This window comes from Triticum urartu, chromosome 3A, assembly GCF_056163025.1.
Source record: "Triticum urartu cultivar PI428250 chromosome 3A, HENAU_Tu73, whole genome shotgun sequence".
Classification (NCBI taxonomy): domain Eukaryota; kingdom Viridiplantae; phylum Streptophyta; class Magnoliopsida; order Poales; family Poaceae; genus Triticum; species Triticum urartu.
In genome coordinates, this window is record NC_141875.1 from 43,624,405 (window position 1) to 43,644,327 (window position 19,923).

The 19,923-nt window shown below is 47.3% G+C and overlaps 1 protein-coding gene and 1 long non-coding RNA gene across 3 annotated transcripts; one reads left to right on the forward strand and one right to left on the reverse strand.

Moving 5' to 3' along the window:
- Positions 1-843: 843 nt before the first annotated feature.
- LOC147978356 (uncharacterized) lies at positions 844-5,701 on the reverse strand. Its single transcript, XR_015599582.1, has 5 exons — positions 5,249-5,701; positions 4,938-5,148; positions 4,437-4,499; positions 2,998-3,887; positions 844-1,202 (listed from the first exon to the last, which is right to left on the reverse strand). It is a non-coding gene; the product is annotated as an uncharacterized LOC147978356 (long non-coding RNA).
- Positions 5,702-15,848: 10,147 nt separating this feature from the next.
- LOC125542644 (uncharacterized) lies at positions 15,849-19,171 on the forward strand. Of its 2 annotated transcripts, XM_048705759.2 has the most exons (3): positions 15,850-16,478; positions 17,601-18,021; positions 18,121-19,171. In XM_048705759.2, the coding sequence occupies exons 1-3, from the start codon at positions 16,227-16,229 to the stop codon at positions 18,822-18,824; spliced, it is 1,377 nt and encodes a 458-aa protein (XP_048561716.2). In that variant the 5' UTR covers positions 15,850-16,226; the 3' UTR covers positions 18,825-19,171. The 2 variants fall into 2 exon arrangements, with proteins under 2 accessions (XP_048561715.2, XP_048561716.2); XM_048705758.2 differs by having other exon boundaries at positions 15,849-16,478; positions 17,601-19,171.
- Positions 19,172-19,923: the final 752 nt, after the last annotated feature.

Here is a 19,923-nt window from a genome sequence, read left to right on the forward strand (position 1 = left end):
TTGGCGCGGCGGGTTGGACGATCCGGCGGCGTCCTCGTTGTCGTCGTTGTCGAGGATCACGATGTTGTGCTCTTCCTCGCGCCCACGCTTGCGGGCGGCGATCTCCTCCAGGGCCTGGGTCTGCCGGGTCATCTCCGTCCGGAGGTAGTCGTCGCGCGCCCACCGCAGGGCGTCCGGGTCAGAGAAGCCGCGCCAGGCTATCTCCTCGTACTCCAGGGGGAGACTGGGCTCCGGCTTGGGCGCGACGAGGACGAGGCGCCCGGAAGCGAGGGTGTAGTCTGTGATGCGGATACCAGAGCTGCGGGTGCGCCGGCTGACAGGCATGTCCTGGGGCTACGCTTGATGACGGGGCGGAGGCAGGGAGAGTCGGTCGACCGACCGGACGAGGAGGAGGACGCCCCGGGGTCCATGCGCCTCGACGTCCACGAGCTCCCACGACGGCGAGAAAAGGACGGCGGGGACACTACACCATGAACAAAACTTAGGGGTCACCACATCTGCCGGGAAAACCAGTTAATGGAGGCAGAGAAACTGCCGGGAATGCATTTTACCGGCAATTACGAACTGCCCTTGAAAGTCCTGTCGGGAAAAACAGTTCCCGGCAGTTATCTGAAACCCCGTCAGTTCTGTTGCCCTACATGGTCGAAGCTTTGCCGGCAGTTAGAACTATTTCCGGCATACAGCTTTTCCCCGGCAGTTTAGCAATTCAGGGCAGATTGAAGTATTCCCGGCAGTTAGTCTGCCTGTATTTGTGTCTAGTGCCAACACATAAATCTCCTGTACTATTTTGTGCCATATATCATTTATACATGTAGTTCATCTCCAAAAAATAATTAAGGTTGCATCACTTAAGAGATAATGTGTACCAATACATATGTATGTATATGAGCAATCAACCGTACATACATAGGTTCACAAGCTAGTCTAGTAGTACTAGGGAGAGCCAAAAGAACAAAGCTCCATCGCGTGCCTGCATGCACACATAGGCATACACGTACAATATTACAGGATAGCCAAAAGCACAGCGATCCAGCATGTCTACATGCACACATAGGCATACATATGTAGATTCTTAAGACCACCATTACATTGTAGGCAAAAGCGCAAAATAAAGATCTAGTTTTAGGTAGAAACATATCCCAGCAGAAGATCCGTTTAGCTCACAAAACACACCTCTTGAAACTTGTGGTTGTGGGTACAACCTGGCAGAAATCAGTAACAACATTAAATTAGGTTCAGAGCCACTGAATATGACATAGGGTTTGGACACAGTAAGTAAATTCATCATATGGCGAATTTTCAGAACAGTGCAACAGAGAGCAAATGATGGACAATACTTCATTCATGTAACTAAATGTGCACGCGATAAACTAGCCGGAAGGCTGGAAATTAACAGAACATCACCACAAAGGAGCAAAAAAAAGTTCAAAAATAGCTGCAGATTCTAATATGGTCATAAGTTCACATGCCGCTGGTGAACAATTAGCTCATGCAATGAAATTTTATATTTCACAAGCTAGCAAAGTTGATTTATCACATCAGTTGCACTTTCGCAAGACCTGGGTGCAAGGATTACGAGTCGACGAGTCGTTCCGAGGTTGAGACTCATAGACTAATCGGACTAGTCTTAGACTAGTGCTAGACTAGTCGACATAGTACTGCAGTACTCAACTACTAATACCTAGTAGTAGTACGTAGTAGTATGTAGTAAACTGTACAGCACATTACAGTATATACATAATAAAACCAGCAGTGCTAGTCAACACTTGTCACGCCCAGCCCAGCTCAGCACCGTGCAGCACGCCCCCCACCCACCAGCTGGCCCATTTGGCCCAAGTGGCCAGCCTACTTAGTCCCCCAACCACTGGAACCCTAGCTCTTGATCTACCCAATCGCCGCCGCCAGCGCCATCACGCACAGAGCACGCGCGCACGCGACCCGCGCCTCCTGCCGCCTTCCGCCGGCCTCAGCCGCTCCCGCCGGCGAGCCCGCCGACCACCGCCATGCCTCCTCCTTTCCTCTCCCCTCTCTCTCGTCTCAAGGCCGCGCGCGCCTACGGGTCACGGCCATGGCCGCTGCCTGAGCACGAGCTCCGGCCGGCTGCCGCACTTGGCTGCGCCATCCGCCGTCCCAGCGGTGGGTGGCGGCAGCAGTGGCAGGCCAGTGGGTGCTGGCGGCGCCTCGCCCCAGCTGAGGCAGCTCTCTCTGGAGCAAGCCTGGATTTTTTTTGAGTCGAACGACTCAAGATGCACGACTAGTCCAGACTAGTAGTCGATTAGTCCTTCGACGGCTCGACTCGTATTTGTAGTCTACACGAGAAAAGGAGTCGACAGCTGGAGTACGACTCGTAGACTAGTCGAGCGACTAGTCTAGACTAGTCGTTCGACTCGTAATCCATGCCTGGGTGGAAGCAACATTTGGGATCCCTTCGAGTTATCAATTTCACAAATCAAAAGATCCATTGTGCATTAAGAATTATTTGCAGATGGAAGCAAAGATCTTAATATAACTTCCTAGAATTAAGAAAGCATCTAAGACATGGCTAAATGAAAGAGGGCAGTGGATAATCACTGAATTGTTCGCATTGATGCAGACTACAACCCTGGATGGGTAGCAGTAAATATGAGTTTGGCCCATTTCACACATTAGAGCGGCGAAGTCAGATTATAGATGTATTAACATATCATTGTATCAGGTCAGAAATGGATTATATTTTTAATTTTGCAACAAGAATAGTTATTTTTTGTCTATACTCAAGGTGATTCACAACTGAGGTGATTATCAATATTTTTTGTCTATTGATAATCCTATGTATGCAGATGGAGATTGTTCACAAAGTTTCATGGGATTATCAATACCTTGCATAACTTTGTGAACAATCTCCATCTGCATACATAGGATTATCAATAGGAATCAATTTGAGAAACTCTACAGCTGCTGAAATAAACATGATCAAAAAGAAGTTTTACATATCTACGAGGCCAAGCAATAGATCACCTGAGAACATTCGGCATGGTCCTCACATTTCCAGGGAGAATGATTCAGCTCAGGTTGTACACTACTATAGAGAGTAGTGCTGGACATCTCATAGAAAAGAAATTCAATACATTGATTAACTCTGACAGAAACTCGTAATTCTACTCGACTGTATGGCCAACAAGCATTATGAGAGAATAAGAGAAATAGGGAACATAACCGCCTCTGTTTTTACAGTAGCTATCACTCTCCAAATCTCCACTCTCTCTAGTTTCTATCTTCTATTTATATTTTAAAATCACTTTTTAACAAGACATATAGCTGCCGAGAAGGTTCATTTAAACAGACCAACTATGCATGTGAAGAGAAGGCAACCCAGATTAAGGAGAGATCATTCAGATCACGATATGTATAGTCATGTGTATTTAAATTCAACATTGATGGCTTACCTCATAACATGTTTATCTTGGAAATAAACATTGTAGTTCAGTCAAGAAGTGCCTACTATTACACTAATCTTTCAAGTTGCAAACAAGAAGTGACACCTATGCAAGGTAACTGGAAAGAGATTTGATTGTACAATCCCATCTGAGCTTATGAACTATGCAATAGCAAGATCAAATATCACCAAACAAACATCAGGATGACTTGAAATGCAATGCTACAGGAGCAGTTCACATATATTACTTGCAAACCGGAAAGAGGCGTCACCATAAGCCAAAGCAGTAGATTTTGGCATGGCTCAATGGCCATGCGCACAAAGAGCATGCGAGCAGAGGCTTACCTCCTCCCCTGGAACCAAGCAAGGGAGGGGTTCCAATGAGCGTAGCGCCAGAGCTCGCAGAGCTGCTTGTCTGGCCAAACTTGTGCCCAGCAACCTCGCTGGTGGATGTTGGGTGTCTCGTATGTATCTGCGTGAGGAAACGAACCAAGAGAGTTTCAGGGGAGGGAAGGGATTAGAAGATGAAAATCCAAGATTAATTCTAGCAAAACAAGAACTTAAAATGCTGTCGCTAGTAGGTTTCAAGCACAGGAAATAATTACAGAGCAATCAGCAAGTCCACCCATCAAGCCATTGTGAAAGCATGGAAATCCTTTGCATGGAAGGTCAAATGCCAAGATTAAATCCTAACAAAACCAAAACTTAAAACTGCTACTGCTGGTAGGCTTTCCGCACAGGCAATAAATGTAGAGCAATTGCGAGTTAGCAAGTCCATCCATCAAGCTACTAGTTATTAAGCAGCCAAAAATGAACAGATAGCCTAGAAACAATTCGACGAACTTAATTTCGTATTCTCCCTATTTTCTGTAGGCTAAATAAGTTAGCCCAAGACAACAATATTTTCAAGCAAAACAAATTGTCGAGAAAATTATAGCTTTCTGCTGTGAAAGCCCCCCAAAGGACATTCGTTGCAACCTTATACAACAGTGTATGAGAGGCTCATATTTTATTATCTAACCTGCATATCAATCACTATCCCAGCTTTTTCCATAGTGCGCAAATATGATTCTGCAGTTTCCACCTGAACATTGGAGATAGCAAGCACAGTTGTCAATCTATCAAGTAGCAAAGAGTGAAATCCCTCTACAGAAAAATTAGATAGCACTTTTTTATCAACCAAATACTGTATTCCACCATTTTCAGGACTATAGAAGTTTTGTCAAGAATATTAACTGAGAAGATTTTACTGGAATGTGCACTTAACTTGGTGCTAGTGATTTGCATGGATATGTGTCATTTTTTCTTAGATGGTGTTGTTGCTGCATATTTATTCATAGCAAAAATAAAGATGGGTTCATCCAGTTTTAGTCTGACCAGGAAATAGATAATGTGCACATACATACAAATTTCTTGAGCCAAAACGTTTCATATATCAGTACAATTGCAAGTCGCAGGACTGGACGATGGAGAAACAAAACATACAGTACAGGTTGAGATTTGGTGGGTATGAAAACCATACCTTTGCTTGAGGGCTGGCTTGGCCGTGGTGTTGATGAAGCGCGTAGGAAAGGAGAGCAAATCGAGAGAGGGGAGCGGTCCTTGTCCCGTATACTAGGGTCAGAGCAGTGCCGGTAGTGGGGCTGAGCCATGTAGCATGCCATGAAGATCTCCTCCTCCTCCATCAGGTCCCTTTACGGGTATGCTGAGTTCTTCTGCAGCAGTAGCACGAACTTGACGAAGACAGGAACCATGTCAGCGAATTCGAATTGAATCGAATCAGAGAGAGAGAGGGAGAGGCGTGGGGAGGAGAAGAGGCGAAAGAGAGGAGACCTTCTGGATGAGCTCCATGGCTTGGGCACCATGGATCTGGAAGCACCGTGGTGGATCTGGCCGCCGGCTGCCCTGCTGCTCAGTTTGGACCAGATGCGGCGGCGACTCTGGATGGGGACGCAGGTGCGACGCGGATGGAGATGGGCCGCGGTGTGCGTCGGAAGTGCAGGTGTGTGGATTTGTCGATGGGGATTGGGGATTGGGGATTGGGGAGGAGCATGAGTCAGGGGCAGCGGTGCTGGGTCGAGGCATGGATGGGGGATGCAGGGGGCGGCTGGGCGATGGAGGGGATGGGGGCGGTGGCGCTGGGCGGGGCGACGAGGATTGGGGTGAGTCACCATGGCGCTAGGGTTGGCGGTGTCGACGGCGAGATGTAGTGCGGCGGCTGATGCGGGAAGGAGAGCGGCGAGATGCGGTGTGGAGAAGGGGGAAATTAAGGCCGCGTGACCGCGGTGGGCCTCGAGCCCTCGAGTGCCTTCTAAAATTTTCATTCTCCCGCGAGTGCCTCGCGCGCTTATTTGGGCCAATTGTTTCGTGTCCGCGCGTTAACGGCAGTGTGTTTGCCTGTAAATGTAATTCGGGGCAATTGGACCGATCCTAAAGATGCCGGCAGATTGTCTGCCCAAATAACAACAACATTCCCGGCAGTTATCTTGACCTATATAGTCTTGCCCGGCACATATATCTTTGGAGGCAATTAATTGACCCCAATTCGTGATCATTCCCGGCTGTTAATTGCCCCTAAACTTTTGACATGGTGTAGTGGGAGGGGTACTCCAGCCTCGGCGTGTTGCCGCTCTCGATGTACTCGAGGACGACCTCCAGCGTGCGGCCGGGCACGCCCCACCATCGGCGCCGACCCTCGGAGTTGAGCCTGCCGGAGGGCACGACGCCGTTGGTGGCCTCAAGCTGCTCGGCGTGACGGCGGCGGAAGTAGGGCTCCCAGAGCGGGCTGTCGGGGACGTAGCGTGGCCCCTCCCTCGCCGCCCGCGGCAGAGAGGCGCGAATACGCGCGATCTCCGCATGACACGCCGCCCCGGTAGGCGATGGTGGCACCGGGACCCCGCCGGCGCTGATTCTCCACGCCCCGGGCACCCGCATGTCCGGCGGGACCGGGTACTCGGCCTCGTAGAGGAGCCGAGTTTCGTTTTCGTGAAGGTGGCGGCGGCCGAAGCCGTTCACCGCCGCGCCGTCGCCTGGGAATCGTTCGGCCATTTCTACGAACTGGGACGACGAGGGGAGAGGGAGGAAAGGGAGATAGGGCGCGTCGGCGGTGAAGACTCTGTGCGTACCACCGGCGCGCTGGGGTCGGCTTATATAGGTGGAGGCGCCTCGTCTACGCGTGGCATGCGCGGGAACGCGCGTCGTCACGCCTTCACTGCGCGGCCCGTGAGGCATCAATGGCGGAGGCTGACCGGCGCGACAGCACGCGGCAGTTTTGGCATTGATTCGCCGCGGGAAACAAGGCGTTGAGGACGACGAAGCGGCGAGAAGCGAGACGAGTCGCTGGCAAGGAGGGCCCGTGGCTCTTTCGCGCCAAAAACGATTCGCCCGGCGCCCTCGAGCGCCCCCCAGCGCGCCGGGTTTGGGTTGGGTCCGCCGGCGCCAATTTCGGCCCGAGCCGGCGAAAATTAGGCCCTTGGGGGCGCGACTGGGCCGATTTTTTGGCGCCGGCGGCCGAAAAGTCGCCTGGGGGGCCTTGTTAGGGGCGCGGCTGAAGATGCTCTAAGCGGCAACCGAAAGAGAGGTGGATCCACGGGCTCGCTGACAAAGCTTGGAGGGATGACTGCGCTCCCCACTCTCACCATAGTAGCAACAGGGAAGACTAAAAAATAATTATGTACTCCCTCCGTTTCAAAATACTTGACTTCCATTTGTCTAAAAATGGATGCACCTATATTCTAAAACATGTTTAGATACATCTATATTTTGATAAATGGAAAGCATGTATTGTGGAACGGAGGGAGTACATGTGAGTCATATTACAAGGCAATAAATTCTCTGGCAGGCCGACGGTGTTTTGGGTTGCCAGCACACTGTACTTGTGGTAGTTACCTTGCACCGGCCCCTAATCGGTAGATGCCTTATATTCCGGTAGGCCACCCTCTTGTCAATTACACGTACTGAATTTCCTGTTTCTGGAAAACTAAAAGGTTTGCCTCGGCACTTATGGGATCCAATAGCAGAGCAACATGGAAGGAGGGATAGAACGCTCTGGAAGCGCTCGATGCGTAATTGCTTGTACAATACTCCATCTCCATGCAGAGTGTCATTGTTTCGTTGCTAGCAGTAGCATTTTTCAAGTTACCCCATCTCCATCTCCATGCAAGCTAACTGACTGACTGACTAACCTACATGCCTGTGTGGAATTAAAGGTGAGAAATGAGAAGGAGATGATACAGATCCGGTCGAGGACAAGTTGTGGATCGTGGAGGGGAGGTCCCCTAGCGACGATTGCTTGCCGAATGGAATGGCCCCTCGAACCACATGCATGGCCTCCGTATGGGATGCGTCTGTATCCTTTTGCATTGCAGTCGCAGCGCATGGTCCCCTTCGCTGGCTCCGCCCGCTCCACCAAGGCACCGAGGAGATCTGGTCTGATCTGATCGGCGCACATTGCCGGCCGCCAGTCACCCCACCCATCCGTTGCTTTGCATTTCCTATCCCTCGATATCGCCTTGCATGTCAACGATCCGATCTACCCTTCCTTTCCTCCGGTGTCTGTCTTTCTGCTCTTTAGTTTGCCCACTCGATCCGATCGATCACCAGGCGGGTGAATTGTGAATGTTGGTCCAAAGCTTGTGATCGACTGCCATTCCTGCAACAATGCCGTTGCTGTGGCGGCTGGGAGGGGCTTGGCTTGATGCATGCATGCATGCACGCACTAGAGTAGCTCTGATTAACCTGAACATGTCAAAAAGAATAGCAGCAGCGTCTGAAACCCACCATTAGAACATGTGCGTGGCTCTTGCTGCTGGTACTCCTACCAGGAGGAATCAGAAGTAACTTAAATGCATTATCAGCACAGGTGCAAAAAGGAAGGGGTATAAAGAGTACCACACCTTCTGTGGTTCTCTTTCCTCGGCTTTTCTTTCGGCAGTATTGCAGATTGCAAAAAAAGACCTGGGTGCACTCAGCACTCCCACTGTCTTTTCACTGACTCACTCCATCTCTTTTCCCTGACTCGGGGCAACGATCGGAGCCCCACTCGGACAGCTCACATCACCGCAGCAAGTATCATCAACATCCCAATCGTCCCAAGGACAGACTGACGGGTCCGGGTCAGGCTCCGAATTGTTCGGCTGGCTTCAGGAACTGAATTCAAATCGCTCGCTCGGCCTCTTTAACTTCCTGCCGCCGCCGCCGCCGCATTAGCTTCGGGGCAGGACAGAATGCAACACTGTGCACTCATCGTCTCATCACTAGCGATCGGGCGACGGGCGGCGAAGCTATTCAGTCAGGGAGGAACAGTGTCTGTCACCACGCCCATGTTTTCCTCCCCGCTGGCGGTGGATGTCATGGATGGATGGATCTCGGTTTATGAACAGCACTGTTGTTCTGTTGCCGGAGCGCACAGGACTATGGGCTCTGCTATACATAACTGACTGCCTGACTGCCCCGGGAAAGCGAGCAGGAGGAGGAAGAGCAGTGAGTCTGGGCTGGATCGTGCATGTGGAATCTGATGCAGTACTCTACCAACTTTCAACTTTCCAACCAACTCAGCTCAATTCATCCCGTATGCATCGATGAGTTCGTCCCGTCTGGTCCCGTTTTCCTTCTGTTTTTCTGTTTTTTCATGTTCGTTTTTTAATTTTTATTTTCCTTTATTATTATTATTTTTAAATAATTTTCTAGAATACCTTTTCATATTGGCGAATATTTTTTGTTCATAAATTTCAGAAAATGTTCATCAGGTTCAAAACATGTTCATCGGTGTCCAAAAAATCAAAATTTGTTCAGAAAATTTCAAAAATATTATAATTAAAAAATGTTCATCATATTTTTTCGATTTTTCCATGAATTATAAAAAATGGTTATTCGAATTCAAAATGTGTTCATTAAACACCAAAAATATTCATATTTATAAATTTGCCAGCATTTTTTAATCTGCGAACATTTCATGAAATACATGAACGTATTTTTCAAATTCAGGTACACTTTTTGAATTATAGGATTTTTTAAAACAAAATTATATACAATTTTTTCGAAATCATGAACATTTTTGGAAATCCCAAAATTGATTTAAAGAAGCAAAAAAAGAAAACAAAAATGGCGCCTCATCCCGCACATGGGCCGGCCTAAAAGGCACGTAGGGGAAGGGGGTGGGTGCGCGTTTCAATACTTCGCATGGCACTACGCGGTAAACAGGAGGTCAGGTCCCGTCCGACCAGTTATTATATTTTTGGAAATGGTTTTCACTTAGATAGGGACTACAAATGGAATATTTCTGGAGTGCCTCTGAAATGGAGCTTAAAATGTTCCTTTGGAAATTCCTAATGGAAATGTATCTTAAATAGTTCTAGACATGTTTTTGTCTGGCCGGTGGCCTTGATTCTCTATTAAATGGATCTCTGAAATTCATGACTCAAATGCACTTCCTTCGTGCTGAAATGCATTTGAGACTATCACACAACAAATTGAAATATTAGCGAAAGAGTATTGAAATGCATTCTGGTTTTACTGAACCATAACTTAAATCAACCTTTTCTAATATCTAAACTTCACACGATTCCAATTTATTTGGAATTGGTTCACGAATTGAAAGTTCAAGTGTATTTTATTTGAAATGTATTTGAAATATTCCTGCTCGTGACTGAAATTTGAGCAATTTATTCCACGTTTGTGAAATTCCTTGAAAATGTATCTGAAACCAAATAAATTTCTGATCAAAATTCTAGTCAATTGAAGGTGATACGAATTAATTAGAAATTGCATTAGAAAATGTATGTGGAACATATTGGAAAATTAGATATTATGGGGGCATTCTTGTCAAGCCATGTACTCCTCCGTCCCATAGTGTCATAAACGCTCTTATATTATGGGAGAAAGGAGTAATTTGTTTGGCAATTTATTGGGGCGTAATCGGGGCAAGCCCCCTTCACGCACCCAGGCAACCCATGGGTCGTCCTCCGTTGCCATCCATGCCCGCTTGCCCCTGCACTTGTCCTTCCTCTCCCTGTTGGCCTGCTCATGCACGCCACCAAGCAGCTTCCCGAGCCCCCCCCCCCCCCCCCTCCCCTCCCAGTCCATAACCATGTCCATGTCCATCTATTGCATATTGAAAAGTTGAGAAGTCTTAGTAAACCCCCTCCCACCAAGAACGACAAGATTCAAAGCCCGGCCACTGGCACGTTATACCCAGCATACCCAACAACGACCACTATGATGCCAGACTTCTTGGACACCACCAACGGGTGTAGCTGCACCAGGAAGCCGTCGATGAGGAGGATGGCGGCAAAGACGTACATATAGTTTTTTTTTTACTTTCATTGTGCCCGGAGACAAGTCGTGGCCAACACATATGCTGGACGAAGCTGCGTTGTCCCATTAGGCATGTATAATGGTACTATCTTAGAATGCCACATAGCATAAATGTTGAGATCGAGGAGAGGGAAATCATATTGAAAAGCTTGCCTTTCTTAATTAAAGGAGATCTCTTAGCAACAATTATCTCATCATATATTGAAAAGCTTGCCTCTATATTAACTAAAGGTTATCGAAGTTAAGACTACCCACTCTACATCATTTTTTATTTTTTATAAATTACGTGGCGAACATAAGATGAGATAGGCTTATGAATCATTGTACATGCTCGTGGATCGAGGGCCTTTAGGCTACCCGGTTGGTTGGCCAAGCGTTGGTTTTTCAATACGTAAATTGTCTAAACTGTTTTTTTTAAAGTGATAGGTAAGTTTTATTCTACACCGTACGTTCTTTCTCAAAAATTGAACACTTTTCTATAGGGAGTGCACCGAAACACACCTCGGGTTTCAATAGGGTTAGACTTGACTTGATTATTTGTCAATGTCCATCATGCCTTTAGTTACAAAGGGTATGGGCCGATTTCGACTGTTTAAGTTGTATATAAATGCACGGAAGCAGAAGTTTTGAATTGTCTCGATGAAACAGAAGAGCAAAAAATAAAATAAAGTGAATTGGTATATCTGGCAGGAACCAAACCAAATTCGAACCGCCCGGGCCGCCCGTCCTGCCGCCGCATCATCATTACTTTCGGGGCACTGTTCGCCACTGATCGTCGACTCGCGGACAGGAAAGGAAGGAACGCGGCACCGTTGGTCACTCACAGCTGCTGAGGGATCTGAGAACCGGCCACTGTTGCTCCATGTGTGCTCCGAGAGCAAGAGGTGCGCAGCGCGCTCGATCGATCGCCCGTGGAATCTGGTCCACTGTAGAGTACTCTTCACTGTACGAGCCCCAACCTTGCAACGAACTCGAACCGTCCACGGCCGGGTACAAACCGTGAACTGGGGCGGCGGAGGGAGCGGCCAGCTGCCGCCGTCCGGCGTCTCCGACCCGCGTGCAGTACGCCAGGACACGCTCCTCGCGCACGCACCGGCTTGGACGGCCGGACGGACACGCGTGCGGCGCCGTGCCGTGGGCTAGGCAGTGGTAGGAGGCTCAGAACCGCAGGCTACACGAAGGTGTATACCCGGGGCCGGCCGCAGTCCTCCGTGCTGTGCTGTGCGTGTAGCTCGCTCGGTGGCCGTACGCCCTTGTCAGACTAGTAGGGGAGGACCAGACCAGACTGTATGTAGGCTGCTGCTGCGTGCTCCCTGCACTATACTGTACTGTACCGGTCCCTCTCTTCACTCCGTATGAATGAATTTACTCGTATCGCAACAATCTTCTTCCCCACTCTCTCCTGCTTTTCTGCTCCTGTCCTCTTTACTCCTACAACTCCAATCTGCCTGCAGCCTTTTGGATCCCCGATCTCTTCCTTGTTTTGCTCAAACTCAAACCAACGCACACCGCGCCACCGCACCCCTATGGCTATGTGAGCTGTGGTCTGTGATGTGAGTATAGTCTCAAATTCAATGACAACGTATTATCAGATTAAAAAAAGGTATATGCCAATGCAGCTTTATATTTCGAAAATGCTATACGGTGAACGTCGGATTTCTTTCAAGTCCAGTGAGTTCCCTAGTGAACTAGTACCTTTTGACCATTGGGCGAAAAACATGGATCCTTAAGCAGCCCTAGTGGCCACGCCAGAAAAACATAAAAGTTCCATGGTATGTCTATAGCGAACGCGGGAGAGGTGTCCAACGACCGCACCCCCCCATCGTCAACCGTGCTCTGGCCTCTCCCACCTTCTCCTCTTTTCGGTCTTCCTCAACTCACTATAACCCTGCCACCACCGTTCCCGTGCAGGAACCGTTGCCGCTTGCTTGCCAGAGCTCCACTGCCGCTCCTATGGCACCACCGTGGTTGACAACTCTGGCGACCTCCCGCGCCTCATTGTCTGGATCTGTGTCCCCGCCTTGCCAACATCACTATTCTTCAGCCGCCGCCACCCGCAAAGCTCCTCTAGACGCATGAACGAGCCCTCAGCTACCCCCTCAACGCAATGTGCCCGACCAGCGGGCCTCGATCCACATGAGGAGCGCCACCGGGTTCGCAGCAGATCAGGGACGCTGGAGGCTATTTTTTGGCAGTGAGCGGTGGCCTCCAACTACTGCATGCCGGCAAGCTACTTGCCGGAGAGCACAAGCTTCTGCGCCCATCACCAGGGGAGGATTCACATGGGGTCAAAGATGTCCATCTGTACACCCAAATGTTTTGGCAGGAAATTTTATATATGATTTATACAAGATGCATGTGTAAAAATGCTGTGGTTTGTGCAATGAACATCATGTCATTTCAAATAAACTGGTCTCAAATCTTCGGTCCAACAATACTGTCATTATTCTTTGAAAAAAATCTTACTGGCCACATGAACCTTTTAGATACTATAGTGCAAAAAAAAAATCAACACCCAATTTTCAAATCCTGGATCCGCCACTGCCCATCATAGATTAGGTACATCATGGTTCTCCTCTTTTTTGTCTTTTACTCCCTCCATTCCACAATGTAGTGCTTCCTCTATCCCCGTGCTTCAACTTTGACCGTAAATTTAACTATCAAGACCGATTGCTGCGGGAGCAAAAGTTATATCAGTGAATTCGTATTCAAAAGAAGTTTTTAATTATGTAACTTTTTCTCCCGCCGCAATCGGTCTCGTTCGTTAAATTTATGGTCAAAGTTCAACCTCGGGAGGCGCGGACATACTATATTTTGGAATGGAGGGAGTATAGAACATGCAACTCTTCCGACATGTATTTATAGTACACATTTTGTTTGCAATGCTTCAAATGCAATTTCACTAGACTTGTTGTGTAACACCAATAATGTTTTGTGTATAATCATGCCATGTTATGAAAATGCGAGAATCGTCCATGGCAATTTATCCATGAACTATTCAAAAAAGACATGACATTTTGTTAATTACGGGCGTGATAAATTTTACTAGGCGACATGGCAAAATTCAGAACATGGCATTTTTATATTGTTTTTGCCATGGCAGTTTCTACATGATAGTTTTTCGGAAACATGGCATTTTTTTAGTTAGCGGCATGGCACTTTCCACTACCGTGTCTCTAAATCCTTGTGTTTTTCGTTGACATGGCAAAAAAAAGTTTTTTCTTGCCATGGCAGCTCCATGATTATTGTGCCAGAGTGTATATATCCTTTTAGGTCTAAATTAGCAAGATGCCCGTGCGTTGCACGTAACATCAAGATCCATTTGTATGACTAGTTTATCTTGTGAGAGAAAAGGATGAACGAGGGAAGGGCTTATTTACAAATGTGGAGAGGTGTATGGGTACCTTTTTGCAAAATTGCCATAGTTTCCTTCCTATCCGTCAGATATAAATCGGACGACCTATATTGCAGGATGGCAGGCACACCATCATCTCCAACTCTGTTTTTTATAAGAGTGTAGATAGCGTGAATGATTTGGAAACATTTTGCATCACGTTTTTTTGTATGACTATTTTTTGAATAGCTCACATGGCAATTTTGTTTTTTCTCATGGCAATTCGGTATGTAATCACCACAAACATTATGCTCATGTTGACTCATGCTATTTTTGACATGAGCAATTTTGTTATAGGCATCATTGCATTTTTAGTATTGATAACATGGTAGTTTTTTAGGTATCATCGCATTTTTTTGTTATAGGATGGCATTTTTTTATAATAGACTATCAACATGTGTCAACCATGGCAATTTTAATTTCAATAACATGTATTTATCATAGCAAATCAGAATGTGTCCCCATGGAAAAAAAGTAGAAACCATGTCATTTTTTGTACAGACCATGACAATTATAATGTATATTCCATGGCAAATCAACATGTGTCCACATGTCAAATTATATTTACGTGTATAACCCATGACATTTTTTTGTGGGCAACCATGGCATTTATAATGTATATGAAATGGCAAAACAACATGTGTCCCCATGGCATTTGTTATTATTATTTTGTGTATAATCCATGGCATTTTTTGCTTGACAATTTTTTATGGCAAATTTTTGTGTTAATGGATGGCATTTTTAAAAAAATAGACGATGCAATTTGAACTTTTTCCATGGCAAAATTATTTATTTTAGATCATGGTAATTTCTTTTAGTTACACCATGCCTTTTTTATTTATTAGGTCATGGTACTTTTTACTGTTCACACAATTGTTTTTTATTTAGTTAGGCAATGGTATTTATTTTGTAGCATGATTTTTTTGTGCACCATTCAATTTGTTTTCAAGAGATTTTGTTTTTATTTTAAAGAGCATGTCATTTTTATTATAAGGACCACGTCAATTTCATTTTAAAGAGCATGTCATCCATTGTTACAAGAGCATGGCATTTTTTATATAGCATTTTTAATGTAGCATGACATTTTTTGCATTTTTTTAGCACATCATGGTAAATTGGTTTTGTTATGGAATGTTTTCTGTACAAACGTCACGACCGTCATTTTTCGTGTGCATAAGACATTTTTTTCATTTTGCATATGATGAATTAGTTTTTAAACATTACCCCACTATTTGGTCGTTTGTATTCTCAGGGCATGGAAATTTCATTTTTGCTGAAGGCTATTTGTCTTGTACGTGATCAATTTTTAAACTTAACAACCTTTTTTTTTGCCCAAATGAGACAGGGCATGAGAGCAGCAAGTTTATACAATTTGCTGGATTGACCTTCAGGAACGATTAGTTAGCTGGAGTTTCCTCCCAACATTAGGGTCCTTAATTTTTTGCGTTGTTACTTCCTCCGTCCCGAATTATTTGTCGTCTATTGGAGCATGTAATTCGGGACGGAGGGAGTATTATTTGACCCTCATTTTTTTCTTTTTGAAACAAAAGCCATGCCACACATCCATCTGAACCGAGTAGAGTGGGAGCATGTACACATACTGCGCATATATAATATTAATAACCCATTGGGCATAGCTTTTTCTCTCTCTTTTTGTACCGTAGCCATCTTTTTCCATCGGAAAGAACTCCGAAGCCACCGTCCCCGTCTCTCTTTCCTAGTACAAAACTAGACAAACCCAGAGCACAGGCACAGCCCACACGCAACACGCAGCACACTGTCTCCTCTTCCTCCTCGTCTCTCCTTTTCTCGACGCCTCGGGATGCCCCGGCGCAGCGCAGCGCAGCACTGAGCTGGCCTTTGCGTAGGAATGTCTCGGCCTGCCGCGGGCTCCGTCTCTGCGCAGCGAAACTCACATTTATTTGCCACCTAAAAGGGGCACGCCTCCCCACCCCAGCTTCAATTCCCGGCCAGCCGCATCGAGAAGCGCAGAGGAGGTGGCCCGCTCGCGACACCACCAATGGCGGCTATATAGCCAGTAGGGCAGGCAGACTGGAGGGGGAACAGAGGTTCTTGTTTGTTTTCTTGCGGAGAAGTACCGTGATGGGTCGTGCTCGCGGCGGAAGGCTGCTCCCTGTCCTCGCCGCGCTCTTCTTGGCGCTGCTCCTCGTCTCCGGCTGCGCGGCGGAAGGGGAGGACGAGGAGGGCTCGCCGGTGGTGGCGGCGGAGGAGCCGGAGGCGCCGATGGAGGACAAGGAGAAGGCGGCCCTGTACGCTGCCATCGGGAGCTTCGTCGGCAAGGCGTGGAACGGCTCCGGCCTCTTCCCCGACCCCTGCGGCCAGACTCCCATCCAGGTTCGTCTTCTTGTTCGTCTCCCCCACAGCTAGCTCCTTCTCTTTACTCAGCGTCTTCGCTTCTTGATTTATTCCTGGGAAATGTTAGAGCAATGGAGGATTCGAAAACACCAAAAATTGCCCCTTTTCATGGATTTATACAGTCAAATCTTTCCTGTTCTGCACTACATTGTCTTGAGATTCACAGCAAATCGCTGCAGAAAGGATCCCGATTTTTTGCACATCCATCCAATTAGTTGTCTTATCTTGGGAATGCACAGTGAGATGCTCCGAGCACGCGTTCCTCAAACATGCTTTTTCTCGCCAAAATCTCGTCAAATTCTCAGCACTGTTCTTGTGTGCAACCTCTGTTTCCTGCTTTTACACACGCAGCAGCAGCTCTCTCACTGTTTGCTCCATTGTTTCTCGACTGTTTCTCCTCGGGGAACGCAAGATTTACTACTAGTACTCCACTGCTGGACGAGTGAGACGAATCCTCTGTTCCTCAACCTACCTACGGCCTCCCGATTCTTGCCTAATTTGGGAGCTTTTTTTTATCTCTTGCGCGTAACAACTTTCTTTCCCCGCACATGATAGGAATCTGTGATTTGAAATGTCAATGTATTCTTAAAGGCATCCCATTTGGTCCTTCTTTTCCCATGCCTCTGTCCTCTTGCTCTTTTGCTTTGCCCAGAGAATTATTGGTACCAAGTACTAGTGCTACTTCCTTTTTTACTTTCACCGATTTAACACTTGTTACCTTCATACGCAGTTAGTTGGTTTAACCTGGTTTACATCTGCTATGAATTATTTACTCTCTCAGTTGAGTTGTACATGAACATGTGAGCGTTCCATGTCTGTTTCTAGTATTTACCCCTAGTATGTTTTGCTTGTTACATGCCCTGCTTCCACTAGTACTTTTCATTTGCATGCAATATGTAGTACCAGTACAATTTAACTGATAGACGATGACATTCAGATTCGGTGAAATAATTTGTTATTGGGTCCCAATTTGTTACTAGTACTTCTCAATTTGCCTGCAATTTTACTGAGTGATGATCTGGCATTCAATTTTACTGAATTCGATATTCAAATTCAGTGCAATAATTGGTTCTTGGACCCCCATTCTGTTGTTTTCTGCAGGGGGTGTCATGTGACCTCTTCAATGGCGTGTGGTACCCAACGGTGGTCAGCGTCGGTCCAGTGCTCGACAACTCGCTGCAGTGCGCGCCGGACGCCAGGTTCAGCCCCCAGCTGTTCGACCTCCGGCGCCTCAAGAGCCTCACCTTCTACGCCTGCTTCCCGGCGTCCAACCCCACGACGATCCCGGCGACAAACTGGGACAAACTCGCCGGCACCCTCGAGACGCTCGAGTTCCGCTCGAACACGGGCCTGGCGGGCGCCATCCCGGCGTCCCTCGGCCGCCTGGCCAGCCTGCAGTCCCTGGTCCTCGTCGACAACAACCTCACCGGCGCCGTGCCGCCGGAGCTCGGCGGGCTGGCGAAGCTGCGGCGGCTCGTTCTGTCCGGGAACGGGCTGTCGGGCCCCGTGCCGGCGACGCTCGGTAACAACAACCCCCAACTACGCCGCCTCGACAACGAGCAGCTGCTGATCGTGGACATGAGCAAGAACTCTCTAACCGGGTCTCTGCCTCCGTCGCTAGGTGGGCTCAAGGGGCTGCTCAAGATGGACCTCAGCAACAACCGCCTCGACGGCCGCGTCCCGCCGGAGCTCGCCGGCCTCGAGAGCCTCACGCTGCTCGACCTCCGGAACAACAGCCTCACCGGCGGACTCCCCGAGTTCGTGCTGGGCATGCCGGCGCTGCAGGACCTGCTGCTCTCGAGCAACCCGCTGCTGGGAGGCACCCTGATGCAGCGCGGCTGGGAGAAGATGGCGAGCCTGGCGACGCTGGACCTGTCCAACGTCGGCCTCGCCGGCACCATCCCGGAGTCCATGGCGGCGATGCCCAGGCTGCGGTTCCTGGCGCTGGACCACAACCGGCTCTCCGGCGCCGTGCCGGCCAAGCTGGCCGCGCTGCCGAGCATCGGGGCCATGTACCTCAACGGCAACAACCTGACGGGCGCGCTGGAGTTCTCGGCCCGGTTCTACCAGAGGATGGGCAGCAGGTTCGCCTCCTGGGACAACCCTGGTTTGTGCACGGCGGAGACGGCCGGCGGCGCGCCGACCGGCGTGGCCGTGTGCAAGGACGCGCAGGAACCGCCTCGCGTCGGCGTGAGGGACGGGATGGATGCGGGTGGGGGGAAGCCTGAGGCGAGCTCGAGCTTCCCGGCGTCCTCGTCGTCGTTTGGCCTCTCGGGTCACAAGGTCGCCGGCCTCTGGTGCTTGGTGATGGTGATGGTGTTGTAGGCGGCAGCAAGTTCAGATTTACTGATAGCTGCAAAGGAGGAGACGACGAAGAAACTTATATAGTTAATTAGGCCGATTTGTTTCGATGGTGTCCTTCTCTTTTGGCATTTTGGCTGGTGCTCTGCTCTGCTCTGTCTACTAGGGTGAAGGAGGAAGAACAGAGGCATGAGGAGTCTTAACTGGTTGCTGATAGACAGGTAGTTTGTTCTTTTGGTTGTAATTAGGCCTGTTTCTGTGTCAAGTTAGAGGATGTAAATATATGCAAAAAAAGGTTGACAGCCCTAATCATCTACACTGATGGATTTTCTATTAAGATAATAACCCTCTATAATTAGGTTTTTTTAGCACATGTGTGGATTACTTTGGTTGTTATTGAGTTTGTCACTCATGCATGTTTAAATGGATTTTTTTTCACCTTAGCCATATGCAAGTCGTCTGGTTTTTAAATTTGAGTAAGTTGATTTCCTGACCGTCAGTTTTTTGTCAAGGTTTGCACCTTCTTTTGTCTGTGTTATTCCACTAATAAATGCATATTCTTGTATATTTCAGAAACGAGCAATTTTGTGTGCAATTTTTTCATTGTTTGTTTGCTTTTTTTTCATCTTCTTTCTTCTCTTAAAGGTTAACACTAATGACGCAAATTCATTTTCCCTTAGAAAATCTCATTATTGAAAAAAAATAGTTTTTATTTCATTTTATTTCTACTTAAAGGGTAGTACCAAACCACTATCTCATTATTTCTCTGAAAACTATATTATTTTGCTTTTGTTTTTTAGTTTTTTTTATTTTCTTTCTTCTTTAATGGTATTACCAATGCCACCAATTGATTCCTTGGGAAATTTCATTTTCTTTGAAAATTCCACTATTATATACTTATTCATGCATATTTTCGATAAGCACAATTTCTATGTAATTTTTTTGCAATTATTTGTCGATTAGTGTTTTTTATTTTCTTTATATTTAAAGGGCTATACCAAAATACTAATTCATTATTTCTTAGAAATTTTTGCTATTTTGATTTTGTTTTAGTTTTTCTTTCTTTTTCTTTTTTTAACTGTATTGCCAATGACACCAATTAATTCCTTAGGAACTTTCTTTT